At 50.5% G+C, this 25,648-nt stretch overlaps 9 protein-coding genes across 9 annotated transcripts; 4 read left to right on the plus strand and 5 right to left on the minus strand.

Moving 5' to 3' along the window:
• Positions 1–167: 167 nt before the first annotated feature.
• On the minus strand, positions 168–5,786 carry CI109_107036 (uncharacterized protein; the record flags this gene model as incomplete). The annotated part of the gene is made up of 8 exons (XM_032007564.1): positions 168–375; positions 443–738; positions 798–1,443; positions 1,510–1,733; positions 1,788–1,913; positions 1,977–2,099; positions 2,155–3,399; positions 3,462–5,786. The coding sequence occupies 8 exons, from the start codon at positions 5,784–5,786 to the stop codon at positions 168–170; spliced, it is 5,193 nt and encodes a 1,730-aa protein (XP_031858103.1).
• A 621-nt stretch (positions 5,787–6,407) lies between these two features.
• CI109_107037 (uncharacterized protein) lies at positions 6,408–9,065 on the minus strand (the record flags this gene model as incomplete). Its single annotated transcript, XM_032007565.1, has 12 exons — positions 6,408–6,803; positions 6,897–7,033; positions 7,104–7,303; positions 7,408–7,469; positions 7,531–7,645; positions 7,700–7,725; positions 7,779–7,868; positions 7,933–8,119; positions 8,208–8,220; positions 8,289–8,821; positions 8,894–8,941; positions 9,001–9,065. 12 exons carry the CDS (start codon positions 9,063–9,065, stop codon positions 6,408–6,410), a joined length of 1,872 nt encoding a protein of 623 aa, XP_031858104.1.
• Positions 9,066–9,510: 445 nt separating this feature from the next.
• CI109_107038 (uncharacterized protein) lies at positions 9,511–11,478 on the plus strand (the record flags this gene model as incomplete). Its single annotated transcript, XM_032007566.1, has 11 exons — positions 9,511–9,537; positions 9,592–9,627; positions 9,748–9,793; positions 9,863–9,917; positions 10,008–10,078; positions 10,141–10,223; positions 10,295–10,370; positions 10,435–10,675; positions 10,743–10,860; positions 10,922–11,296; positions 11,410–11,478. 11 exons carry the CDS (start codon positions 9,511–9,513, stop codon positions 11,476–11,478), a joined length of 1,197 nt encoding a protein of 398 aa, XP_031858105.1.
• A 699-nt stretch (positions 11,479–12,177) lies between these two features.
• On the plus strand, positions 12,178–12,701 carry CI109_107039 (uncharacterized protein; the record flags this gene model as incomplete). Its single annotated transcript, XM_032007567.2, has 3 exons — positions 12,178–12,202; positions 12,329–12,482; positions 12,596–12,701. The coding sequence occupies 3 exons, from the start codon at positions 12,178–12,180 to the stop codon at positions 12,699–12,701; spliced, it is 285 nt and encodes a 94-aa protein (XP_031858106.2).
• A 213-nt stretch (positions 12,702–12,914) lies between these two features.
• CI109_107040 (uncharacterized protein) lies at positions 12,915–14,604 on the minus strand (the record flags this gene model as incomplete). Its single annotated transcript, XM_032007568.1, has 6 exons — positions 12,915–13,183; positions 13,357–13,599; positions 13,691–13,836; positions 13,946–14,162; positions 14,252–14,305; positions 14,457–14,604. 6 exons carry the CDS (start codon positions 14,602–14,604, stop codon positions 12,915–12,917), a joined length of 1,077 nt encoding a protein of 358 aa, XP_031858107.1.
• Positions 14,605–15,303: 699 nt separating this feature from the next.
• CI109_107041 (uncharacterized protein) lies at positions 15,304–17,016 on the minus strand (the record flags this gene model as incomplete). The annotated part of the gene is made up of 1 exon (XM_032007569.1): positions 15,304–17,016. One exon carries the CDS (start codon positions 17,014–17,016, stop codon positions 15,304–15,306), a length of 1,713 nt encoding a protein of 570 aa, XP_031858108.1.
• A 1,195-nt stretch (positions 17,017–18,211) lies between these two features.
• CI109_107042 (uncharacterized protein) lies at positions 18,212–19,570 on the plus strand (the record flags this gene model as incomplete). Its single annotated transcript, XM_032007570.2, has 4 exons — positions 18,212–18,240; positions 18,321–18,522; positions 18,582–19,179; positions 19,254–19,570. 4 exons carry the CDS (start codon positions 18,212–18,214, stop codon positions 19,568–19,570), a joined length of 1,146 nt encoding a protein of 381 aa, XP_031858109.2.
• An 816-nt stretch (positions 19,571–20,386) lies between these two features.
• Positions 20,387–22,389, minus strand: CI109_107043 (uncharacterized protein; the record flags this gene model as incomplete). Its single annotated transcript, XM_032007571.1, has 2 exons — positions 20,387–22,108; positions 22,177–22,389. The coding sequence occupies 2 exons, from the start codon at positions 22,387–22,389 to the stop codon at positions 20,387–20,389; spliced, it is 1,935 nt and encodes a 644-aa protein (XP_031858110.1).
• Positions 22,390–23,335: 946 nt separating this feature from the next.
• CI109_107044 (uncharacterized protein) lies at positions 23,336–25,505 on the plus strand (the record flags this gene model as incomplete). Its single annotated transcript, XM_032007572.1, has 12 exons — positions 23,336–23,580; positions 23,672–24,029; positions 24,107–24,232; positions 24,300–24,363; positions 24,426–24,456; positions 24,541–24,683; positions 24,762–24,863; positions 24,923–25,036; positions 25,095–25,228; positions 25,299–25,332; positions 25,394–25,435; positions 25,498–25,505. 12 exons carry the CDS (start codon positions 23,336–23,338, stop codon positions 25,503–25,505), a joined length of 1,401 nt encoding a protein of 466 aa, XP_031858111.1.
• Between the last annotated feature and the right edge of the window lie 143 nt (positions 25,506–25,648).

Here is a 25,648-nt window from a genome sequence, read left to right on the forward strand (position 1 = left end):
AAAGCATAATTCTGGAAAAAGGAACAATATAACACAACGAAAAGTAAGGATAGAAATGTCCGTTTTAGCTCGCAAGATCTGTACAAGGGGTATATCAATGATGTATGGTATCTATCAACTCTCTTCTCTTCTGCTCTTTCCCTTCTCGATGGTTCGGTTTGAATTGATTACCTGATCTTCGCAGTAGCTACAGAGACAGGTCTCACACCACCTTTCACCGGACCAGAACCAGATGCTTGTCTCTTCGCTTCTTTTGCAAGGGACGAACTGGATGCTGATCGACGAGCTGCTCGTTCTCTTTGTCGCGTAGCGAGAAGTTCTGCCCATAATGGGTTCGAAGGGATCTTCCCAATCAATCCTTCAAGCGTTGTCATCCTAAACACAGTACAACTCGCCGTCAGCGATCACGTACCATACCTCAGCTAGAGATGTTGCGACTCACCAAGACTCTTTCGCCGCGTCTGAATCTGCCATGAATCTGATCCCTTCACCGCTCTCTTCATCCCCGAAAACGACCTCGAAGCTCCTCGGTCTGACTGCGAATCCTTCATCAGACCCTCTCGGTCTTAACGACATTGTCATCTTGCTCTTTGGGGAGTTGTTGGAAGTTTGGTCCGCATTCAGGTCAATCACTGCTGTCGCTTTTCGGAGATCGATCTTGGTCACTTCTTTCTTGGTGACTTCGTTGATAGCGACGAGGTTTCCGCCAATCAACTTGAACAGACGTCGTTTAGGGTGCTATACGAGCTCGAGGAATTAGCCCTCTGCCCCTGCTTGTTGATTGTTATATTACTCACAGTACAGTCCCCCCCTTCCTGCGTAAGCACACCTTCATGGTACTCATGCTCATGCCACGCATGATGTCTCATCCCTCTCAAACACTCATCGATACATTGCGGCATCTCATCCGGCTTCAATCCCGGTATAGGCGGCAATCTGAACACTTGCAACGTGATCTTCGCCAGCTGCTTCCTCGCCTGACCACCGGTCGAAGTGGTACTCGCGCTAGCTGCAGAGGATGCTGGTCGACCGGAAGCATCTGTCGATCGTCGGTCTTGCTCTCCCTTGAACATAGCAAACATGGGATATCGGATCTCCAACACTCTAGCTTCGCAATTGTTGGCGATAGGCTTGAAGGCGACGTGGGTCTTGGCAATGGTAGAACCACCAGGTTGAGCAAGATAGTTGACGATAGTGTCGCTGGCGGTCGATGGTCCAGCGGATGGCGGGAGAGGGGTAGACGAACGGGAGTCGCGACCTGGTTTGACCTTTCGGGGGGAGCTGAACAAAGATCGGAAGCCGTGGTGGGGCTTGGCAGAAGAAGCAGGAGTGATAGGTCGACCGACAGATCCGGGGTTCGCCTTCTCGTGCAGCAGCTTGAGGATATGAGGATCTCGACGGATATCAAGACTAAGCGAGAATTCAAAGTTGGGATGTTCGACTCTGTCAAGTCACAGATTAATTAGCAACCACTCTCGACAGTACGCTTTTATGCTAGACTATACTCACAGACTAAACTCCTGGTTGACCTTCGCACCGTCAACCAACACAGAGTACGGTGTACGAATATAATCGATACCGTTATCCAATGTAATGCAGAAGAAGGTTTGCTGATCGGGGACCGGGACTTGGAGACTCTCGATACCCAGCACCTTGACGAAGATCGTTCCAGACGCTTTCCCAGACTCAGCTTCACGAGATCGCATAGCTCGGATCTCAGCGGCGTGCTCGTGCTACAATACACGATTGATCAGCGGTGTCATCCACCGCGGAGAAATGCTTCTCACCAAATCGGAAGGTCGCCTCAACGACTTCCAAGCTTTGCCTGAATCGATATCTCCCGCCTTGTTATGCCCTATCTTCTCATGGTACGATGCTCGAACGGTTGGTTTTTCGCGAATCTTGTATCCGCGCTGTGTGAGCACCCACTCAGTCAGTCTCTGATTCAAGCAAGAATCTGTCACAAGCACACTCACGTCTGATCCGATGTTTGTCATTTCCTCTCTGAACTGGTCCAAGATTGACCGTTCATTGTCATCAATACCCAGGGTCAATCTGGGTCGAGGACCACCCATGACTGAATGTCTGAATGTTTTGACCTGTCAAAAGGTCTATCAGCTCATTCTTTCGACAAAGTCTAGTTAGCTGACTCACCTGCTCGACTTCTTGATCGGCGTCACCCATACTCAAGCTTCTCCTACTCCTCCTACTGCCGTTACTCATGGCACTGACCTTCCTCCCCTCTTTCTCTCTTCTCTTCGCAATGATCGCCTGTTCCCTCGCTTTCATCCCTTCACCAGTGGGACTTGCCGATCTTGCTGACATACCGCTCGCTGTTCTGGCGTTTTCCAGCTTGACTGGGGGGAGAAGTCCTTCTTGCTTATTCGCATTGGGATTAGGATATGGGTTTCGAAGTATACTGACGGGTCTCGACTCCGCATCTTTCGATATAACGGGAGGTGGTGGCATTTCCGCTGCGATGCTACCACTAACTTCCCTCTTCAGCTGCATACCCATTGTCAATTTGTCCAAGGCAGATTTAGGCTCTTCAATGACCCCATCCCGCTCGTTCTGCTTCAAGACATCGTGGGCCGACTGTGTTTGACTTCGTGGTCGCATGGCGGGTCGATTGGCTGCGGAGACTTGACGAGGGGCAGCATCGGTAGTGTGAGCTTTGGTCATGCGAGGAGCGAGACTCTGGTCCACAGTGGAAGATTGACCGAGGTCAGGGGTTTCCGCGGGAGGCGTAGGGAGATCCTTATCTTTCTCAATGATCGAGGTGGGTCGCTCGGAAGCGGTGTTGACGCTATCCAGATTGGAAGGCCGACGAGAAAGACTTCCATCCGCGATTCTCTGTTGAATCGTCTCGCGGATCATCTCCCTTGAGATTCGTTGACGCACTCGAGTGGTTGTCGAGTCCTTGCTCGGACCGCCATTTCCACCGAAATCGGATCGAAGTGAGGCTCCAGATGTCGATGTAGTCATCTTACTATCCTCAGTTTTCAATGGGACCGTCTCCACGCTCTTCTCCAGAGGGACGCTGACCGAGTTGACTGAGTCATTCTTGACCAGAGCAGGAGTAACAGGTGCCGTCTCTACAGCTTGGAACTTGATCTCCTCAAAGTTGAAGTTGAAATCGGGCAATCGGTGTGGGCTCTGATTCTTGTCTTCATTCTGGACAGGGTCGCGGATAGCTGGAGGAGGAGTCAACGGTCGGTCGGTCTCAGGAGAGCTCTCTCTGATGGAATGTCCGTCCACCGAAGGTTGGGTCTCTTCAACGATCGGTTGTTCGACAGGCGGCTGATCTTCGAACGTAGCAGGGTTATTGTTGAAGAAGGGCGACGTTGAGCCGATTATAGGAAGAGCGAAAGTACCGAGTCCGAGGTTGAACTTGCTTGACTGTAGGAAGCGACTGGTCAGTAGTGTCGCTCACGTTGCTCCATTGATGTAATTTCACTCACTCGCTTCTCAGCGGCTTGCTCCTTCTCCTCTTCGGTCTTGACAGGGCTCGTCACAGGGCTGGGCACATCAATTTGAGCCGGAGCTGGTGCGGGGACCTTTGGCAATCTCCTCTTTTCTTCCGTAACAGATGCCGGTGCCACTCTCTCCCCAAGCTCAAAGCTTGCGTCAAATAGCATCTCCCCCGGATCGCCTCGGTGCCCACCAGTCTCCTCCTCGCTACTACTATCGTCGACGTCCACCCTTTGTGCCTCTTTTGTCAGCTCTTTGCTGATAGCTGGACTTCGCGGCATTCCCAAACCAAGTGATTGTGTTGCCAACATCCTCGCAGCTTGAAGTCGCTCAATATGACTTGTCCTTCCGAGCGGGACACCTCCCTCATCTCGCTCTGTTTCGCGAGTCTGAACAGGTAAGACTTTCGTAGCGGTCTGGATGGTGATGAATGGGTCGGGAATGGGTCCCGCTTGATGAGCGTGAGGGGCGGGTGTAATGGTCGCGGCGCTTGAAGAAGCCCATGGATCGTTGTAATCGTAAAAGGACGAAGGTCGACTTTTCTCTTGAGGCAGAGCGGGTTGTGCAGCATTGGCATTTAGAAGCATTTGATGTTCCTCGTTGTGGGGGAGATCAGGCTGCTCGAGAGGTGACACCTCTACCATAGGAGGAAGGGAATGAGCTAGAGCAGCTCGCTCAGCATGATGTGTCCGACCATAAGGGATACCTGCGTTATCCGTCTCGCCAAACATCTCGCTGCTGCTGAAAAGAGGAGATATGTGAACCGAACCTCCAAGACTTGGAGTGGAGAGGAAAGGTCGATCACTGTCGATCTCGTTCTCGTTTGACTCAAGGGGAAGTTCGAAATCCGCTTGGTCTTCGAACGCTGGAGTATCCATAGTGGGCGGAGAGAACAGACCTTCCTGGATGAGAGTATCCATGAAGGCGGCAGTGGTCGATTCGTCACCCATGGTCCCATCGTTCTCCTCGGTCATGACTGGTGATGGAGCTTGTTGAAGATCGCCGTTAATGACTCGGAGCGTATGAGTGTCATAGCCATCTCCAGTCAGAATCTCGTCGAGACTATCATCTCCTTGCAGTCCATCTTCGGCCCAATCCCCCTCGTCGTCATGTCCCACGTCGAAACTTCCATCAGCGCTGGGTTCAGCACTCATCGTTTCAAACTCCTTGACATCCGGCACGCTCTGGAAGGTGACAGTCTTCCTGGTGGGGCTCTCCGGTCCCGCCGAGAGATCTCGAGGTCCTCGAAGTCGTCGAGAGGGGGTCATGGCGGATTTATGAGGAGTAGGTGTTGGAGTGGGGTCGAATGATCCAACGGAAGCAGGGCGGCTGAGTGGTGAGGGACGGGCCGACATACCGGGAACAAGGAGAGGTTGCGCGACTGATCGAGGAGGGGAAGGGGTAGGCGAGTCGCTAGTCCTAGCAGCGCTGAGGTTTGAGCTCGGTGAAGCTCGTCGTTGTTGCTGCTTGCCGCCGGACAGTCGTCTGGGAGAGGGAGAAGAGAACACATCGTCTTTCTCAACGGGTATGGATCTTGGACTGGGACCCGCTTCATCGGAGGGACTTTCGTTCGCCCTCGTACTAGCTGTTGCGGATAGTCCGCCAGAAGGGACACGTTTGAAGGGAGACTTGGTGACCAGACTACCAGTTGCAAGACCTTTCAAGCCCATACTGGATCTCGGCACCCTCTTGCTAGCTCTGACATCTGGCGATTCGTTCTCCTTGCTTGCTGAGACACGTCTCTCCATCGACGGTTTGCGTTCCGGGAAGGCGACCTTGACTTTCTCTGTGGATGCTTTACGTTGACCAGCCACAGCAGACTTGCTACCACTCCCACTTGCTGAACGACTTGTCGAACGAGGTTTGACCGCCGAGATCCCAAGTCCTATCGCCGCTTTGGCAGTCGATTCAACACCCTTAGCCGTGGGTGGTGTCTCGCCAAGACTTCTCGTTGTAGTGGTCCTTCTTTCATGGATCATCGTCACTTCCTTCTCCAGACTCAATCCTGCTGCCTGTGCACCTTGTGGTGTGGTTGGCGATTTGAAAGGACTGTTTGAGACAAGACTGTTCTTCGTAACATGTTTGAACGAGCTAGATGACCGTCTTGGTTCGTTCGGGTTGGGTGAGGTGGATCCGATTTGCGAGGAAGGTTTGAGTGGGGAAGTGAGTGAATCTCGTTTATTGATTTGGAGTGGTGACCATCCTTTTGCCGATGATGAGATGATAGAGTTTCGAGCGGCGGTGGTTGCTGAGATGGGCGATTGATGAGGACCCAGTCGGAGTCGAGAGGAGGGCGAGTTGGTTGTTGTCGACATTGTGTGTGAGTCTACAGATATGTAAATATACGGTCAGACTTTGTAGTGGTGAATAGGGTGAGGGATGACGCACAATCAATAGTTATACCATGTACCACTTGTCCATCAATCAACCCTCTGCCGGGAGAATTCTCCTATATCTAATATCCCTCCGATATCGTTCTTCTCTCTCGGTGGTCGATGTCGATGTTGTCGAATGTGAGCGAGTCGAGTGGCGAGTTGTGTACAAGTATCAACACGAGTTGAAAGTAAGAGACATGGATGATGGATGATTGAAAAGTGATATTTGCACTATGGGTTGTTTACCTCCCTTCAGCCTGGACCGCCACTGCGATATTGACCCTGACCCTGAAAAGGAAAAGTAAAAATACAAAGTGGAGAAGAAAAGGCAGCCGCGTCACAGTCATCCCCCTCTTTGTACAGTGCCGGGAATACATTCAATCTCCGTAAATGTGGCGTTTCATGTCCATCCGAACCAAACAAACCATTTGGATGTGGTATACACACAGCTGTGTGCTCTATTGATCGATATTCATCTCTACAACTATACTACTCCTCATATAAGGGTAGGTCTATTCTGTTCGAACAATGACACAATACACAGGGAGATCTCAGACACGTCTATGTGCTCTGCACCCTGCCTTTCGCCTTTTCAACTAAACCCAACACCCCTTCACCCGCTACATCACTCAGCACTTCCATCTTCCCAAATTCCACTCCCATGTCTTTCAGCTGCTTCATCAAGACCTCTCTGTATGCAGGCTGACGTATCACCCCACCTCCCATGACAAGTCCAGCTTGTTCCATTTTTCTCTCATTGCCTGGCTTCGTGAGCTGTTTGACGAGCGGCGCAATGGACCGGGCCAAACCGCCCGTGGCGTCATCTACCGCTCTGACGGCGATGGGATCAGGTGGAGTTTGAGTGAAAGCTTCGAGGATGGGTCGTGAAAGGGCGGCGACTTTCAACTTTCGCTCGTTCATAGCGTCCGTGACTGACAGTGTCGTGTCGAGATCGTACTGAATCATTTTGAGTGGGATAATCTTCAGCTACAGCTTACTGGCAGTACTGAAGCCGTGGAGCCGTGCGAGATGGCCAGAAGCAACACTCACCACTTTCCCGATGACTTCGCCAGTCTCCTCCACCTCGAAGTGATCTCTGATCGTCTTTGCTAGACCGTCCTTCACCTCCTCGCGCGCATCATAATCGTCAACGGCATTTCGAATAGCACATCGGCCGAGATCGTAGGCTTTTATCCGAGTCATTAGCCTCTTCGAGGCTCATCGTCCCAGCACACAGGCGCAGGAGGCCCGACTCACCAGATCCTTCATCGCCTAGAAGATAACCTAATCCTCCTCTCCTTCCAAGTTGCACCACCTCGCCACTTTCCGTCACTTCCAAAGCGACTACAACAGACCCAGTTCCAGCTATTACCGCGATTCCCCACGGGCAATGATGAGTGAGCAGGCCCCCACCTAGCAAATGGGCGTCATTCAATATCGGTACGGATTGTCGGCCACTGCAGATATAAAATCATGATTAATCTTGGAACGACTGATAGCGAAGGGACGGCTAAGTCGCCCTAGAAGAGCATAGGCGACTCATGGCTCTGGACAGACTCACAAGAATGGTGCGAGTCTGTCACTCATCCGTTTCTGATCCAGAGCCGTATCACAGCCCGAGATCTGACGGTGACGCCGTCGTCAGCTTAAGTCTCTTTCACCTGAAAGATGGTATTGTACTTACCCCTACCCAAATATCTCCAAACCATAGTGGACAGGTGCTGGATATCGCTTGAGGAGAGCTGATTTGATATTCCGCGGGGAGAGCGGAGATCGCCTCCCGGACCGTGTTTACAATACTGTGTACATATGTCAGCTTGTCATCGCCGAGTCTTCAGCTTGGACGAGCTAACGTTTCGTATGCAATCTCGAGCCCAACCTGGAGGAGTTCATCAGCGTTACCCCCTTGTACTGAAGGACTTTTGTGCACACCTCTGCCATATTTCCCGTTCCTCCGGATGCTCTAGCTATTACGCCCCTTGACGAAGAAGCGATAGCGACGTCTGTCTTCGTTCCGCCGCCCTTTTACGTGTGTATGGTCAGTCATGAATGTACATGATGGTTGTATGGCAGACTACTCTCTCACATCTATGCAAACAAACATATCGTCCTTCTTCCCATTCCCGTTCGTAACCGCTTTCCCATATCCGTTGGGTATTGACCCACTCTCAGGTGCCGAGGAGCTGGACTCTGGTAATTTTTGGAAAGCTACAGTACAGACTGTGGTACCGGTCTTACCGCCAAATGCAAAGGACGGGTGGGGTACACTCGAGCTGAGGTGATTGTAGGCGTGTCAGTTGAACGACACCTTGCACCAAAAAGCTTGTCCCCGATAAGGACGGGTGCGTAGTGAATACTCACTGATACTTGAAGCCTATAAACGATACACGATCAGCGTGACATTTATCTTCCCATTTCACACCGGATCTCTGCTGGACTCACCCAAACCCTCTTTCATATATCTCTTCTTAATCTCCTCCTCCGTAAAATTACAGCTGGTGATCAAAAACCATCCTCCTTCTTTGACCAACTTCGCCATTCGTTCCGGATACACCTGACTCGGCAATCTTCCCGTATCATCGACATTCTCGTTCGAGAGACACAAAGCATCAAAAGTCCCTTTATCCATAACCAAATCCCATTTCTCTTCCGATCCAAAATCTTTCCGTAATAGATCTTCGACTCTCCATTCCACCTCACAGGGATTCAAGACTTCCTCATCCTCATCTAATTCTTCTTCTAATGTCTCTCTTCGGGTCTTTTCTATTGATTGAGCGAGAACCGCAGCGGAATCGCAATAATCGATACCGGTAAGATGGAAGGGTTGAGGAGAATCTTCAGCTGGTGAGGTGAGGAAAGATAAGAGGAGTGTACCGTTTCCTGAACCACATTCGAGAACTCGAAGAGGTGTTGAGGAACGAGGAAGGTGTTTTTGAGCCCATTTGCGCATCTTAGAGACGGCGGTCTCGCCGAACCTAACAAAAGATACATGAGTGTTCAGCTCTATAGACCCTTTGCCCGCTTGACAGAGGAAATGATGAGCTTACCACACTTCCCCTTCGTCGCCTACATCGTCAAAGACTCGAACTTCTCGTCTGACGAATCAAGGTCAGCTTAGCTACTCCTGAAGGCTCAGAGAAGGAGGAAAACTCACTCATACACCATATCCCAATGCTCCTTCGTGCCCAACTTGGAAGGGGGTAATTCGTCGTCTGACATCGTGGTGAAACGAGTCAGAATCTCTATCTTCTATACTAAATCTAGGCCAAGCGTCTATGTCTGTCTTCGGGGTAGTGGGTGTGACGTGACCAATTGTATGATTTCCGGATCGAACAGTACGATTGATTACTATCTGTGAGTTACGAAAGACGGGTCTTATGCCAAGTTGATTGGAGGTGGAAAAGATAGCAGATATTATCGCAACAACAAAATCGGCCAAGTGTCCGAGTAATATCGAAGGCTGTAACGGAATCAAATTCGACCGTAAATAGCCATTCGCGGAGCTCCACTTGTTTACCACGTGAGATAGAGGTAGAGGTAGCCCGAGCGAGGCTTAGGACGTGTTGGGCGACGGCGAGGTGAGGAGTCGTTCATCATTGCTTGTTGTTGTTGCGTTCATCTCTTTCCATCACTCAATCATTTCGCGTACCGCACCTGAAGCAATATGAACAACCCACTTCTCTCCATCCAGGTATGCTTGAGGTTGTCATTTCAGTACGTGCTTGTGCTAATAGGTGTATTGCAGAGCCAGTATTGGGCTGTGAGGGATTACCTCTCGCCGGTGAGTTGCCACCCAGCTTCCGAGTCCCTTGCCCCATTCTAGTGTCAAACCTTCATCTATCAAGCTGGGCTTACCGCCTGGTACCTCTCGGTAGAAAAATGTCTGATGTCTGTCGGTCAGGTACTGCGAGAAAGCAAGTTTAAAGAACACGGTCGTATCACGCCTGGTACGTCCGTCTCGCGCACGACCCCTTTCATGGCGTCAGGCAAGCATCTGTTACTAATGTCTGTTATAGAGGAATTCGTTGCGGCTGGAGATTTCTTGACCTTCAAATTCCCCGTTTGGCAGTGGTACGTCCCTTTGGAAATAGCAGTATTACCTCAGCTGTACCCGGTTCTCGTATGGATATCGGAGCTGATGACTGCTCGTCTACTATGTAGGGAGAAAGGAGACTCTTCGCGAGCTCGTGATTTCCTTCCCGCTGACAAACAATATATCATCACTCGAAATGGTAGGTTCTACCATGCGAGCTAGGCAGACCACATCTACTGACCTGCCATTGCTTACTCCCAGTACCGTGTCTGCGTCGAGCGACTGCTGTCAATTACACAGATGCGGACGAAGACGCTGAGAAGTTGATGTCATTCATGGACGAAGTGAGCTGAGATTGTTCTGAGAATCTTCTGGAATTGAGAGATGAAACAGCTGACAAACTCTACTTCTGCAGGCGGACGAGGCTCCTGGACCAGATGGCAAACCGAGAAATGACGATGAGGATTGGGTGGCAACGCATATTGGACGAGGTGAGCATACGACGAAATCCACTCCCGTTGGTACGATTGACTAATTCGCGTTCTACCTTGACAGTGCCTCAGAACAACCAAACGACAATGGACGAAATTCCCGACATGCCAGATTCACCTGAACAAGGTGCGGCTCCACTAGCAGATGGCGTGGCGGGACTTAGTCTGAACGATACGAAGGGGGAAGAGAAGCTTGAGGTTGAAGAGATACCTGATATCGACGATATACCGGATATGGATGATGAAGGTGCAGGACTGGAAGATGAGGAGGATGACGCGGCGGTGAAGATTGTACACCCTTCCGAGTGAGTATCCGCGAAACACATTTGTGGCCGTCTGCATACTGCTGCTTACCTCTAGGGCTTGTGATAGAGCCGAGATAAATAAGAACGCTGGACAGAACTTGCTCCAAGTGAGGACATACGATTGTCTTATCACCTACGACAAGCACTATCAAACCCCTCGATTCTGGCTTTTCGGTTACGACGAGGTCAGTCACCAGTCCAGGTTTGTTACAACCTTGAAACACAACTGACAACGTTCTCTCGCAGAACAAAACGCCTCTAACCCCCGCTCAGGTGTTCCAAGATGTCCCAGCGGACCACGCTTTCAAGACCATGACTATGGAAGCTTTTCCTCACTCTGGTCAACAGCTCGCCTCGGTTCACCCTTGCAAACATGCAAGCGTAATGAAGAAGTTTATCGACAGGATGGAGTCTGCTCAATCTCAATCTCAGGGACAGGGGCAAGAACCTCCCGTCCCGGAGACTAGCAAGACAGGGAGTGCAGGGGGAAAGAAGAAGTGGGGTATCGGAGGTATGGTCAGGAAGGTCACGGGTGGAAGTGGAGTGCCGAAAGATGACAAGGAGAAGAAGGAAGAGGGAGAGGTGGAAGGCGGTGTCCAAGTGGACTTTTACATCGTCATCGTGAGTTGGAAAGTGCAGCGCCTTGAGAGTGCTGCCTCAGTACAATTGAAGAGTTCCAAAAGTGCTTGTTGTGCTGGTTAGGACGAATCGCTGACCCTTCGTCCCGCTCGCAGTTCCTCAAGTTCATCGCTAGCATAGTACCTACTATCGAAGTGGACAGCACGACCTCGACCGCGCTCTAAGTATGCCAAGTGAGTTTGATAGGGCGATCTATTGTATATATTACACCTACATGTATGAGGAAGAGATACCGGTGGCGAATATGAGTTGTGACGAGTTCTGCACACAGCGACGTCTTCGAAATCCATTCGACATAGCTTGGCTTGGATTGCGGCAATACGTCTGCGCCTACACCTAACTAATCCAGGAACCGGCACAGTAAGTTCTTGTCCTTAACCCGCCCACGAACACGTTCTCAATGAATGGCGATGCTGCATCGCCGTTGCTGCGATCAAATCCAAATGATCGGTTCTGACGATTACCGGTCTGACCGTGATAATATGGTTATCATCAGGCACTGAAGGTCTCATACACCATACTTGAAAGCGCACGTCCAACGTTGTTAATTGTCGTACGGTGTCATCAATGGATGCACGTACTTCTGCGTCGTGCAGTGTATATGTAAAGATAAGGTATTATCCGTGTCAGTGAATAGTGCTTGGCAGCGGACTTGATGACCGTCACCGAGGCTGTGACACCGAGTTGAGGGAGATGTATAAAGGCAGGCATGCTTGCCGTGTCCGTGTTGCTCGCACAAATCTTCCCTCGTACTATACCAACACACAACACACAACACACGACACACTACGCCAGTCATTCACACTTGGTCAAAGAGATCGCATAACATACAAGCTTCCCATTTCCCAGAAAGAGAGAGTATCATGTCCAAGTTGGTCGATATGAAAGGTATGTCGCCCATCCCCTTGGACATAACACATCTCCCCCAACCAATCCAGGCTCTAGGACATTCACCATGTACGATCTAACCTCCCGTGAGAGAGAAACTGATCAACCATCGTCACTGGTATCAAGCTTTATCACCTACTACCTCCCACACGCATTCAGAAACGACCACGCTCGGACCTACTTCGTCCAAGTCCAGCATGACCTTCGACAAGGGGTCTATGAGAGATGGAGCGAGTGATAAGGGCAAGAAACACGATTGGTGTCTCTTCTCTCGTATGGGGTGAGTCGACCCTCCCCCCACCCTTCCCTCCTTCCTCTCGCATAACACCCCCTTCTTACCTGTCCAACATGTCAGCTTGAAGCCAATATGCTGAACGATGTATTTTGTCGCAGCCTCGCATATTCTCCAGACGATACGGCTTCAGAGCACAAACGCAAGTTTTGGAAGAGGATGAAAGTTGGCGGTATGATGTCCTCAGGTGGAGGAGGATCGGCTTGAGCACGTGCGTGGTGATGCCCTTGATATCTGAACGGCTGCCCTTCCAACTGCTCAAGAGAAGCTTGATGAGGTGAGATGCGATGAGATGATTGGTATAATCGTACATATCGGTGATATATTTTGTCATAATGTAATGTAGTCTCCTCGTATAATGATGTATCTCTGTTCTGTCCGTAATTCGTACACATTATCTTTCACGAACATGAGTCAATCTCAAAGCCATCCTAATCTCTTTACCGCCCACAGGCCGAGAACCCCCCATAACAAACCCCCATTCCAGCCCATCACACTCTCTGCCCCGCTCGAGCTTGACGAGCCTGTACTTGAAGGTTTCGCGGACGTAGTGGCCGAAGTAGACGTCGAAGTCGAGGTGTTATTCCCACTACCTGATCCGGATGTGCCACAAATACCGTTAGGACAAGTTGCGTTGATTATGAATTGGGGATAAGTTGTAGGAGTGGTGTATTCGACGTAATCGAAGTCTACGAAGGGGACGCAGAAAGCCTAAATTAGCAACGTCTCTCGGTTTGTCTCTCTGGACAAACGTTCCAACTGAGTACAATGCCCGGTACACCGTGCACCACCTCCTTCCCACGGAGCGTGGATCCTCCTATACAACTGGATTTGCTGTGACCTCTGCAACAGCCGGACTTACCGAAAAATGTCGCTCCACTCCCTTCCGGACCATCATTGGTCACTTTCGCTCTATGTTCTCCGGCCGGTAAACCCCCCACAAAAGCTTTAAGTGTTCCCAACTTCTCGCACCCCTTTTCGACGGCGCTGGTCCCGCAGCCCGATCTACCGTTATATGTCGCATAAGGGGTGGAGGAGTCGTTAAAGTAGAGTGAGAAGGGTCCGTGGTCGTTCACTTGATCTCCGTAGATGTAGAGTGCGGAGCCTGAGCGTGGGGAGGGTTGGTGGGTGGGATGGAAAGTGAGCTCGGTCAATTTCGATTGGGCATGGGGATGTAGGGATGGAGGTGGACTTACCAGAGAAGTTGAATGACAAGCTGTTGTTCGGTCCTTGAGTGTATATACTAGTTCCGTTGAAAAAGTCACCTCCTTCCGAGGTCCAAGTTCCTTGATAGGCAATATTAGGTCCAGCATCGTCGATGGTGGCGTTAGTCAAGCCGGTCCTGCAGAGCATAGCTGGGTGTCAGCATTCCAATCTCAGTATATAGAATGCGGGTGGACCATGAGGCACTTTGAGAATAGGTATGCAGTGGAAGATTGTCAAACACCCACCCGAGATCGTAGCCTAGCACAATCAGATCCAAGCCCAGACCTCCGCCATTATGAGTCAAGCTGATCTCATGACCTCCTTCTCCCAGCCCTGTCGAGGAGTAGAGCAATACCCTCCCATCGCCCTGTGTACCAGTTCCCTGGGTCGATTGACCATCTATCGTGACCGTGTAGTTGGGAGAAGTGGTATTGAGTGTACCGTAGATCCAAATACTAGTGGCTATGTCCAATTGAGGCATCAGCTCGGTCCGGGGAATATGGACTCCATGCGTGATAATCTAGGACTGGGAGGGTAGAGGATGGACATACCAGTCGAGTTGAGACTAAACGAAGCATTTGGGATTGTCGTATAATGTATCGTTGCTAAATAAACAAACAATGCAATCAGAATTGGAACCCGTCCCTTCCTTCCTTGCTTCCTTCCCCATATAGCTGAACTGGGTTCGCGTTACAAGACGCATTACGCGCTCTTCCGTCCAGCTGGATTCTGCTTTGGGAAGTGATCCTGACCCACCTTCATGCCACGGTACACCCGTCACGTCCCCTGTTGCATTGTACCAACTCGGATGATCTTGTGGGTTCGGTGTTGTCCACTGACTATAATCAGAATATGTGATCAAGGAATCGAAATCGTCAACTGTGACATTTTGTAGATTGGACATGATGATAGTAGCGTGGGGGGTTGGAAGGATGCAAGTCTGTTTCACGTGAATTGAGTAAGAACAACTCAAGTTCCACTTAGTAAATTGAGGAGAGAGGCGGACGAACGATAGATATCTGATGCACTTCGAAGGCTTCACGGCGGAGAAGTCCGCCGTTGTGACGTCCACAATGCGGGGAACGATCCTTCCTTTTGTTGCTCAGTAGGAGATGGTCTTGATTTTCTGATGGTATGGGCAGCTTGACAACCAACGTGCAAGCGAGATGTGGATAATGGATGGAAACGACGGGTTGAGCCGCTACCATATAGACAGTTTGACACGAATCGCTTGGTTCGAATGTGGGGGCAGGGAGGAGGGTAGTCACCATACTTGATCGACTTGAACAAAGTCAGCACCAGCATACACATACACCCGAACAATTGTACGATGCTAGATAACTATGCATATGATCCGATTCCCGACGACAGTACATTCTACATGATGACCAAAATGGGAACCCTTCCTATCTATATATGTGGTTGTATGTACGGAAACAATGAGAATTAAGAAAGAAGGTTTGACGATGAAAATACAGTGTGTGGAGTTGATGGGAACGCATGAGAGATACACAGTGAGGAACCCCTCTGACAATACTACTGGGCTGTATGGCGCCGGCTCTGGTCACTTGAGAGAGAAACGACCTTCCAACCACGTCTACGCCTATGCCTTCTCGGTCCTATCGCTCGCTATCGTCTCGAGGGGTGGTCTCTCCAACACGGTCTCGAGCGGTGGTGTATCCAGCGGTATGTTCAGCTTGCGCGCCTCCATCTCCGTCCCCGTACTGGTATTATTCGACCAGGGATCCATGAACGCCGGTGCGGAAGGGACAGAATTGGCATTGAGCATACTCATTGCTGGAGTTGGCAACTCATCTTCCTCTTCCTCTTCTTCATCTTCATTGCTCTCTTCGCTGGAACTGAGACCGGACAGATGCGAGCTGTGATGTCTTGGTCTTCGTGATTCCGCTGAGGTCGGTGAGGTTTGACCAACGGGATCATTCAAGGAGGTTGATCGTTTTGGTGAATAGATAGGTGAAGAAGGAGCGGGATATCGAGACGAAGATGTGGTCGAGGAGGAGATTATGCTGTTTCTTGCGGAGATGGAGGACATACTACTTCGTGATGAAGAGGCGAAACTACTTCGAGAGGAGGACGAGAAGGAGCCAGTACGGTTGACGGGGTTTTCACCCAATGACGAAGGTGGATGGAAAGGATGGAGGAAGGGGATAGAACCGCGTCGAGCACCTGGGAAACGATTCTCCGAAGCTAGGTTTGACAATCTCATCGATCCACGTCGACTAGGTCCATCTCCCTCCATGACGGTTGCCGCGGATCCGGACGACATCCCGCTTTCCGAAGCCATACTCTGTCGTCGATTGTAGAGTTCGGCGGTAGTTGTGACGTGAGGACCGGCAGAGTAGCTTGCTCTCGTTCGATTGGGTTGTTCGCCTAATGGTAGACCGAACAGCTGAGCGGCGGGTAACGAGCCTCTTCTTGCGAGTAGACTGGGTGGGATCGGCGCAGGTAATGGTTTTTGCTTGAACATGAGGGTAGAAGAGCGACGAGAGGGTGGAGCAGAAGGAAGTGGGGGCGAGGAGGAAGTCGGAGGTGGAGACATGGGTGTTAGAGTGGATGTGGGGTTGACGAGAGGGACGGTAGTTTCGATAGTGGAGGAGTGTAAGATGGATGGTCGTCGACCGGCCGAGGGGAGAGTGGTGATGGTTGAGCAAGTGGAGCTACGTCTGGTAGAAGGTGGAGAAGGATTGACGGGATGATGAACAGGATGAGCGACGATAGATCCTCTTCGGTGTGTCATGCCGAGGGCAAAGCTCTCCCTCGAACTGGATGGTATCGGGACGTGTATTGGCGCCATTTTGGGACTCGCTATCTCGGGATATTCAAAGGGTCCCTGCTCCGCTGTCGGAGTACCCAGGAAGGCAACCGAGGGACAAGTTCCAAATGAGAATCCGGCCGTAGGGAATGGGACGTCTTCCTCCACGACTTCTCCAGGTGAATGCGAGGGAGGTCGACGTATCGCAACAGGATCAGGGAAGGTCGAATGAGGTGGGAAGGAAAAGTCCGTGAAGGATGGTCGGGACGAAGAGCCAGGTAAGGATGCAAGATCGATTTGTTGTTTGGAAGGGAAGACATGTCGAGCATCGAGTGGACCAGGACCGCTTCGAGGATCCAAATCTGCGTCATCCACTTCATCCTCTTTCACCTCTCGCTCGGTAATGACCATCTCGCTAGCAGCCTTGTCCAACTCGTCCAACGGAGTGAGAAGTGGACCTGACGGGTTTCCCGAAGAGGTCGATGATCTTGGAGAACCCAGCGGAGATGTTGGCATGTGGACCAACAGTGTCGGCGACGACATGGAGCTGGAAGTCGATATGGCCGGGGAGGGGGGGAAGTTTTTTTTTTCCTTTGTATTTCGTTACCGAGTGAAAGATACAATGATAACAACAATTGACGAGAGGGTGGCAAAAAAAAATCCGTTTTGGAGCCGCGTGGAGCGCCAAACCTGTATTGAGGGACGATCAAGTAGTCTGGTGTCTAAGCTATGTTGTTATTGATGATGTTGACAATACAAGATGTTACAGAGAGAAAAGGTTTTGCACTGTGCACTGAATGACGAGGTGCGTTGACACTTGACTACTTGACCACCACTGTGCATCAACTTATTGTCGTCGTACGCAATTGGGCAATTGGGTGTTGGAGGCGCGATGGGTGAGCTACCAATCGCATTGTTTCCCTTGTGCGAGTCCAAAAAAGATCTGGGGCCAAGAAAAGGGTAACTGTCCGGTGAGTGCCTGCTAGAGACAAAGAGAGAGAGACAGAGAGATCTCGGCTTTGAATTGTGGAAGCGAGGCGTACTGCCCCACTGCTGCTCGTGTTCTGAAGGACTTAACTGACTGAATGGGTTACATCCCCCCTTCCTCGTTCTATCCCTCAAAGACCACCGGTCCACGGTCCAGAATTCAGGGCAGAGATCCGATCTCCAACAGGCATAATCACAGAGAACATATAATGACGCGTTCCTGAAGGATCAACATCGTTCAAAATGGAATCACCAAAAACGGTAATCAACGGTCAAAGGCACACCGACGGGATTCCATGCAAGCCATGCTTACGTATTGTATCATCACATCGTGTCTCCCATGTGGTCTACGAGTTCTATCATGTCACGTGATATTCTCTTTCCGTTAGCTTGTTTTCGACGCGGTGGTTGAGTCAACCGGTGCTATGAGGTATGAATACGAGTATGTTATCATTGTGTCAATACAATTGTTGAACCACCTCGTTGACTTTCCTTCCCGTTCCCATGGCACTATGATCCAACTTGTTCCTTCTCATCATTACCTTCCAACCCTCTAGTCAACAACATTCAAGCTTTAGTAGCGTTTTAGTTTTGCCAGCCACACTACCAGCGACACCTCTGTCCCACCTTCCGCTCATTTCCTCCCGGCGAGCTATGCAATCAACCACGGTGTAAGCCCATCAAAAACACAGACATTCAATCAACTACACGAACACATCAAATCATCAGCCAACAGCCAGTCGATACAAACATGCCTACTCCACTGGGTCAGGCCAACTCGTACGCCCCCCCTACCCTTTCCTGTTCACATACACAAGCGGATGAGCTGACATATCTTTCCCCTGATGCTGGATACGCAGATTTAACTCCTCCGGAGCTACCATCGTTCCCGACCACCGAAACTCTTCATCCCACAATACTCGGTCTACAGCGAGAGGTCTGGTTCCTCAAGCTAGTTTTGATGCGAGACTCGCTTCAGCTATAGGTGTCAATCCTATCGGTAACGATATGATAGGATTGCTTCATAATCAACACGTTGACTACCCAAGTGACTGGAGCTCCGTGAGTCGTGTCCTTTACTCTGTACTGACATGGAGATGGGTCGCTGAGCTTGGGTATAGTTCCCCGAGATACCTATTCGAAACAACAACGAAAGAGATTTCTCATTACCTTCTTCACAAGAATCCAGTCTTCCCACTATCCAACTAGGAGTCATCGACTCGTCCCCCTCTCCCGGTCCTGACGACGAAAATATGATCTACGACGCATTTCGTGACGATACGATGTCAGACGACGCATCTATCACTGGTACCGAGACAGACAGTTATAGTACTACCGACATGGACACGGATGACGATAATCATATTCATCCGCATAGTGCTTCTCAATTGTCCCCCGTGGATCTCGCCGCTTTGGACAGAATCAATATCAGCACCGGCACACAGCAGAGTCCGCCAATCATGACATTCACACCGTATGCTTATGCGCTGAAACATATCGAGCGAAGCGATAATCACACTGGAGGTGGAGGAAATAGTGCGATATCCCCTTCAGCATTGAACCAACCGGTTGTGTCGCCGGACGAATCGATATACAATTCGATATCTTCCCCCGCTGAACCACAGACAGAACGCCGTTCGTCCGCTGGGAGACCGCCTGGGTCAACGAAGAAGAGAGGAGGTGTGAAAGAGGAGGGCGAGAAACTGGACAAGGTAGCGCGTAAGTTGAATTATACCATATCCACCTGACGTGGAGGAAAACTGTCGCTCAAGTGGTTGTGTACATCCTTGCAGACCGTCGGGATATCAATCGTCGATCTGCACAAAAACATCGCCTGAGACGAAAACAGGAGATGGACGAATTGAAAGATGCTCTAGATGCAGCACTGGCACGAGTTCGTCAGCTCGAACAGGATTTGGCAGTCTCCAATGCTATTAGGGATCAATTGGCGGCAGTCATCAATAATGGGCGATTTGGAGAGATGGTCGGTGCGGGCCGAACGACGACGACGATGACGACGTCAGGTGGTGGACAACAGCAAGGAGGGGGACGTAGTATGCGTAGCTCGGATAGCGGTGCTCAAGTGAGTCCAGGTATCGTCAAGGAATAAAGTGGGACATTACTGACTTGTTTTCAACGATTACGTTATAGTGATCGACAACGTGATTAAATCGAGAAAGAGGTTGTATGTATATAACGAAACGAAACGAGACGAATTTGATGTGAATTAGATGAGATTGTGAAGTGAGAGCGAATGCAAGAGGCCAGAAGTGCAGAAGGGCAACAAAACCAAAAGTGAATATCTGGATGAACTGGAAGTCGTATGTAAATAGACAGATGAGCAATCTTGATCACTTGTACTTTATGCGAATGCGAATGTACGGAGTGCATGCACTACAGCAGTGGTAGACTTCGCTACTATGAATGCAAGTACAGTTACACTTTATGCATATAAGAGATGTAATCTGATCAAGATCATCTCCTGATAAACATCATCAGAAAAACTAGCATTTCATCTCTTGCATTCGCATGCGCATTCACGAACAGCATCAAATCATCAATCATCACTTTATCGTTGTTGTACATGATTTAATCATTCACCGACCGACATAAAATAGATTTCGACATTCGACAAGGAAACAGAAAAAGTAGAAAAAGAGGAATTTGTGACGTGCAAACACATATATATATAGGTGGGGACATAAGACGTGAAGGGGCATAAGACGTTGATTTGGTTGTTGGTATGGGTATGGTATGATTGGGTTGGGTTCGTTTGATATGGTATGGTATGATATGACGTGGCGTGTATGAATTGGGGTTATGGGTGAAGAAAAAAAACAAGGAAAGAAAGTTAAAGAAAGCGGTCGGGTAGTAAATGGAAGGTGATAGACCTGGTGGTCATGTCCGATAGATGTCCGATCTCCGATTAAATGTCGAGACTCTCCCTCGTCCTCATTGATTCGATACCGCTCGTAGATCCGACAGATCCACTTGTCAATCCACCATTGAGACTTCCTCCGCCGACACTACTACTCTCGAGATCCTCTTCCTCTTCGCTTACTCTTCGTCCGATCCCCATCATACCCCGACTGGCACTGGGTCGGAGAGTCCCTCCAAAACCCCTCGATTCGCCCGCAGGTCCTCGAGGATTACGCAGCGGTTGGGTGGAGATCGAATCGCCCGCGGAAGCTGCGGAAGAAGGGCCGTTGTTATCGGGTGACGAGCCGTTTGCGGAGATGGAAGACGCTTTGTTGTGCAAGCTCAGTCCGGAAGGGAGAGGTGGGACGGGTGGGATATCACCGAATGGCGAGCCAAACATTTGGCTGAAAGAGCCCGAACCGAAACCGTTCGAATGTCCGTTGGCTCGTCGTCCTTGTGCGGCGCCCATAGACACGTAGTCTCTCCCACCTGCATCGGCTCGAAGGTTACCTGACGATCGTTGAGGCGTAAGCGATCGTGAAGGATCACGAGCCACAACGGGTCCGTTGAATCCTCTCAGGTCGGGCATCGATTTCTTGATCCGGAGGTTGGGCGAGAGATCAGATGGTGTGGAGGAATACGGTGAGAGGTAAGTTGCCGCAGATGTGGAGCTGGTCAAAGTAGGTCGGGAAGGCGATTCTCGTGTGACAACAACTACTTTAAGCTCTCCGTCGCCTCGAGTCTCACTCGATAGAAGTAGCTTCTGCGCAACGAGATGAACAATTCGTCGTTCGGTTGGAGACAAGTTCCGCGAAAAGGCCAGCTCATCGCGCATGCGATCCTCCTTGAATACCAATACTCGCGAAAAGATGTCCAATACCATCGCGTCGTTCATGTCGAGTGTCGAAGGGAGACTGTCCGAGTTGGTCGAGGTGGCCGAATGAGGTGGGCTGTGCTCGGTAGGACTAGGTCGCGAGATAGGCAAGGTGATTGGGGGAGGCATGAGGTCAGATTTGTCGAATTGTATACTCCTCATTCGCTTCAATGCCTTTTCCCTCTCAATCTTGTCCTTTTCTCCCGGTTGCAGAACCTTCTTGTACTCGACGCGCAACTTTCGTCCTTGGACGTCGTATCCGTTCAATGCAGCCACTACGCTCGCCGCTTCGTCGGGTGCACGGAAATTGGCAAATGCCAATCCTCGGAAAACGCCATTATCGTGGTGATAATTGAAAGCATATGGGAGAGGCGCGCCAAGTGATTCCATCACGCCGAGGAGAACTTCACGTGAGACAGCAAAGGGGATGTTCTTGATCACAATAGCTGTTGGGATGACATCGTCGTCCAACATCGGCATATTCGGCATTCCATAACCATTTCTCCAGCCATTCTGTTGTCCTCGCCCTTGGTTCGTCAAGCTGGCCAAAGACTGCGAGCCGAATTGAGGGAGTCCTCCCGCGTTGAATCCCTGCGCGAGGTTCGGTGCTGATGCAGCCGAGTTCATTGAACCGTAGCCCATTGGCGGAGGGGGAGATGGTGTGACGGCCATTGGAGCGTAAGAGTGATCAGGGTAGGTCGGTTGGGGGTACGGTTGATATAGGTGCGAAGACGCGGTAGTCGGTACAGAGGTGATGGAGGACGGTGGTGATAGAGCAGGGGGGGATGGAGCGTCGCGTCTGAATGCGTCGAACTGAGGTGATTCGCGTGAAGGGACGTTAGGGTCGTACCAGTTCTGCGGTTCAAGTCTGTCAGCCAAAGGGCGATTCCACTGGCTCTGGGAAAGACCCAACAAACACGTACATGTGGGATACCTGATCTACTGTTCCTCTTCGGACTTGTCCAATCTGGACTACCTCCGTTCAACTGTGATGGAGGACCGAACACGCCGTTATATCGATAGTTATTATTGTTATTATTCGGAGGGTATGATCCAGGAGGAGGAGGGGGGGAGATGGATAGAGAATGGAGATTCGGTAATGGTGGCGAGGCAGGGTGTTGATGATGGTGATTCATCATGCGTTGGCGTTGACGCGTTTCAGAGTCAAAAGGATGGCTAGAATGACACGATAGAGAGGTGTGTTGAGGGAGAGAGAGAGAGGGCTGGTTATGTTTTGGTAACTAATTACTTTAGTTATTTCGTGTATTTCGCGTCCGTCCGTTAAAAATGGAAAACTAAGATCGTTTCTCTCGTTTACTCCTTTTATGTTATGTATATCCGTTTCCGTTTCCTGTCTTGTCTTGTCTTGTCTCTTTCGTTTCGATCGTTTGTCGTATCGTATCAACAAGAAAGAGAAGTGGAGAGAGAGAGGTAAAGAATTGTTTGTGAGGGTGGTGAAAATGAGACATGAAGTCGTAGTCGTGGTTACAGGCGTCGTTAAGCAGTGACCAGTATTTACATGGAAAACATTTTTATTCATTTTATCCCACAATAGACCCCAACAGTCAATACATACTGTACTCGAGTACCATCTTATGCTGGTGTACACAATGCACCACGATTCCGATGCAGCCTCCTCGGTCAACCGCCTGCAGACTGCTCTGCTTCGTGCACTGTCGCTGCCTGTGACGGTCTGTGCACTCCATAGCTCTACATACACTTAAAGCAGGAACGCAACACCTCTTCTTTAAACACTCACGGTGACAACTAGGGACTGTACCTGTGAGGCGACGGGATCAAACGGTGCCACACTGTTCTCTCGTTCTCGGCGGTTTTTACCACGTGGGATGACGTTGAGCCGGGTTCCCTCCGAGCCCTGACTTCCCCTACGATTGCCAAGCCCGTGCGTGGTCGGTGGTATGATGATGAATGCGGTGTTGTGTTGTTGTGGGATCCGTGCACACTCTTCCCCCTCCGATTCCCACATCATCTTATTAGATAAACATTACATCCCATTCCTCCCCCATCTATCTATCTTTGCCACTCGTGACAACAACACACTCCCTAAACACATCACACACAATGGGTCTCGCTGCTAAACTCGCTGCTGCACAGAACAACGCCGGTGTCGGCGCAGGTGGAGGTGGTGGAGGTGGTGCTCCCCCTCCCCCTCCTCAACAACAACAATCATACGGTCAAACTCAACATCAACAGAGCTACGGTGCTCCCCCTGGTCCTCCTCAACAACAGCAGAGTTACGGTCAACAGTCCCAAGGTCAAGGTGGTTACGCACCTCCTCCAGGTGCACCTCCCACATCCGCATCAGGGTATGTTTCCCTCTCCGATCTCGTCTTGGCATATCTTATCTGTTTGTCCGATCGTGAGCCGAGCTAACCTTGGTTGTGCACCGATCTGTAGGCCTGGTCAATACGGTGCTCCTGGTGGAGCACCCCCTCAACAGCAGGGTCAGTATGGACAGCCACAAGGTCAGTCTTACTCTCAGAGTCAGAACCCATACGGGCAGCAGAGCCAACAGTATTATGGTGGTGGTGGTGGTTATCAAGGTCATGACCAATATGGCGGCCAACAACAACAATCTCAAGGTGGAGCTCTTCCTTCTCAGCAGTATGGTCAACAACCTCCTGCCTACAAGCCTCCTCAAGGTCAACAAGGCTACGGTGCTCCCGCGGCTGCTCCCCCTCAAGGCGGTGGTGGTGGTGGTGCCGCCAGTAACCCTCAGGCTTTGCTCCAGTCGCTCCAGCAGTGTGTGCAGGACGTGAGTCTTGCACATCTCCGTCGCTCTTTTTCAACACGGCTGTTCTACCGACATTGCTAACGTGTAAACCTTTGTAGCAAAACATTCAAGCATTCTTCCCTCCTGGTTCCTTGGACCAGATTGCTCAGCGTGTAGCTCAGTCCGGTGCTCTCGCCAAGATCGCCGAGGAGTGGAAGATGCCTCTCGAGATTGCGTCCGATCTCGTGAGTCACTTTGGTTCTACGGTGTGCGCCTATACATGTCGAGGCTGATGGTCGCTTTCGCCGACAGGTCAAGCTCTCATTGTTCGACGTCGTCCTGCTTGTCGATGATTCTGGATCTATGCTTTTCGAAGGTGAGCCAACTAACTCCGTCGCTCGTGGGTGCTAGAAGGCTGAAGCTGACACGCACTTGCAGAGAACGGCGAGCGAATCGACGATTTGAAGCTGTGAGTTTTTCATCGACAAGCAACGTGTCACATGCGATCAGCTCTTTCCGTCGGGAATGTGCTCACTAACGTCCTTGGTAACAGCATTCTCTCCCGAGTCGCATATGCTACCTCGCTCTTCGACCAGGACGGTATCCAGGTCCGATTCCTCAACAACAGGCTCGAGGGAAACAACATCACCACCGAGCAGCAGGCTTTGCAGCTCGTTCAGCAAGTCAAGTTCTCTGGTAAGTAAAGGTCCAAATGCAATAGACTAGCGACCCCATGTGTCGAATGTATCTGTCGATGCTGACATGTCCTATCAGGTCTTACCCCTCTCGGAACCTCACTCTACCAGAAGATTCTTCAGCCACTTGTCCTCGGCCCTGCTATGCAAAACCGATTGCAAAAGCCCGTTTTGGCTATCAGTGCGTCCTGTATGATTGTCATATGATTGCACCCGTGTTGATGGAAAGATTCTACTTAGTCATCACCGACGGTACCCCCGCTGGTGAGCCGAAGGACGAAGTCTTCAAGGTCATCATGAAGACGGACCAGGATCTCAAGAGGTCTAGATACGGTCCCGACGCCGTTTCCTATCGTGAGTGCCACTACTTCCCCTCGATATCGCCGTGATTCTGATCTGCTTTCCTTTGCAGAGTTCGCTCAAGTGGGAACTGATATGAAGTCGATGAAATTCCTTGAGGAGCTGGATAACCACCCTGTCATCGGAAACCTCGTTGACTGTACTTCCAACTTCGAAGCGGAGCAGGCTGAGATGATGCGAAAGAGCGTAAGTAGAACTTATTCGGAAACGGTGTCAAGCGTTCTGTTGACGGTGCTGACATTCTCAATGCATGCAGGGTATCGAGCTCGACCCGAACATGTGGTTGTTGAGTAAGTGGGCCGAACTTATTCTCTGTTAGAACCATGTGCTGACGTTCATTTCCGTCATTAGAGCTACTTATGGGTCCCATCGACTCGTCATACGACACCAAAGGTGAGTCTTGGTTTCTATACCGGTTAACATGGCTCTTTTGCTGACGTGACAAAACTCATTAGACGAGTAAGCGGCCATGGCATTACGGAAGCGAGGCAAAAATGGAAAGGAAGTAGAACACAGGTGAATGAGAAGTTTATATTATCCGGCGAGATCAAAGGAAACGTATGCAGAATAAATGATGTCCCGCGGCCAGGCCTCGTGCTGTAGTCT

The sequence above is a fragment of the Kwoniella shandongensis genome, chromosome 13 (genome assembly GCF_008629635.2).
Source record: "Kwoniella shandongensis chromosome 13, complete sequence".
Taxonomy (NCBI): domain Eukaryota; kingdom Fungi; phylum Basidiomycota; class Tremellomycetes; order Tremellales; family Cryptococcaceae; genus Kwoniella; species Kwoniella shandongensis.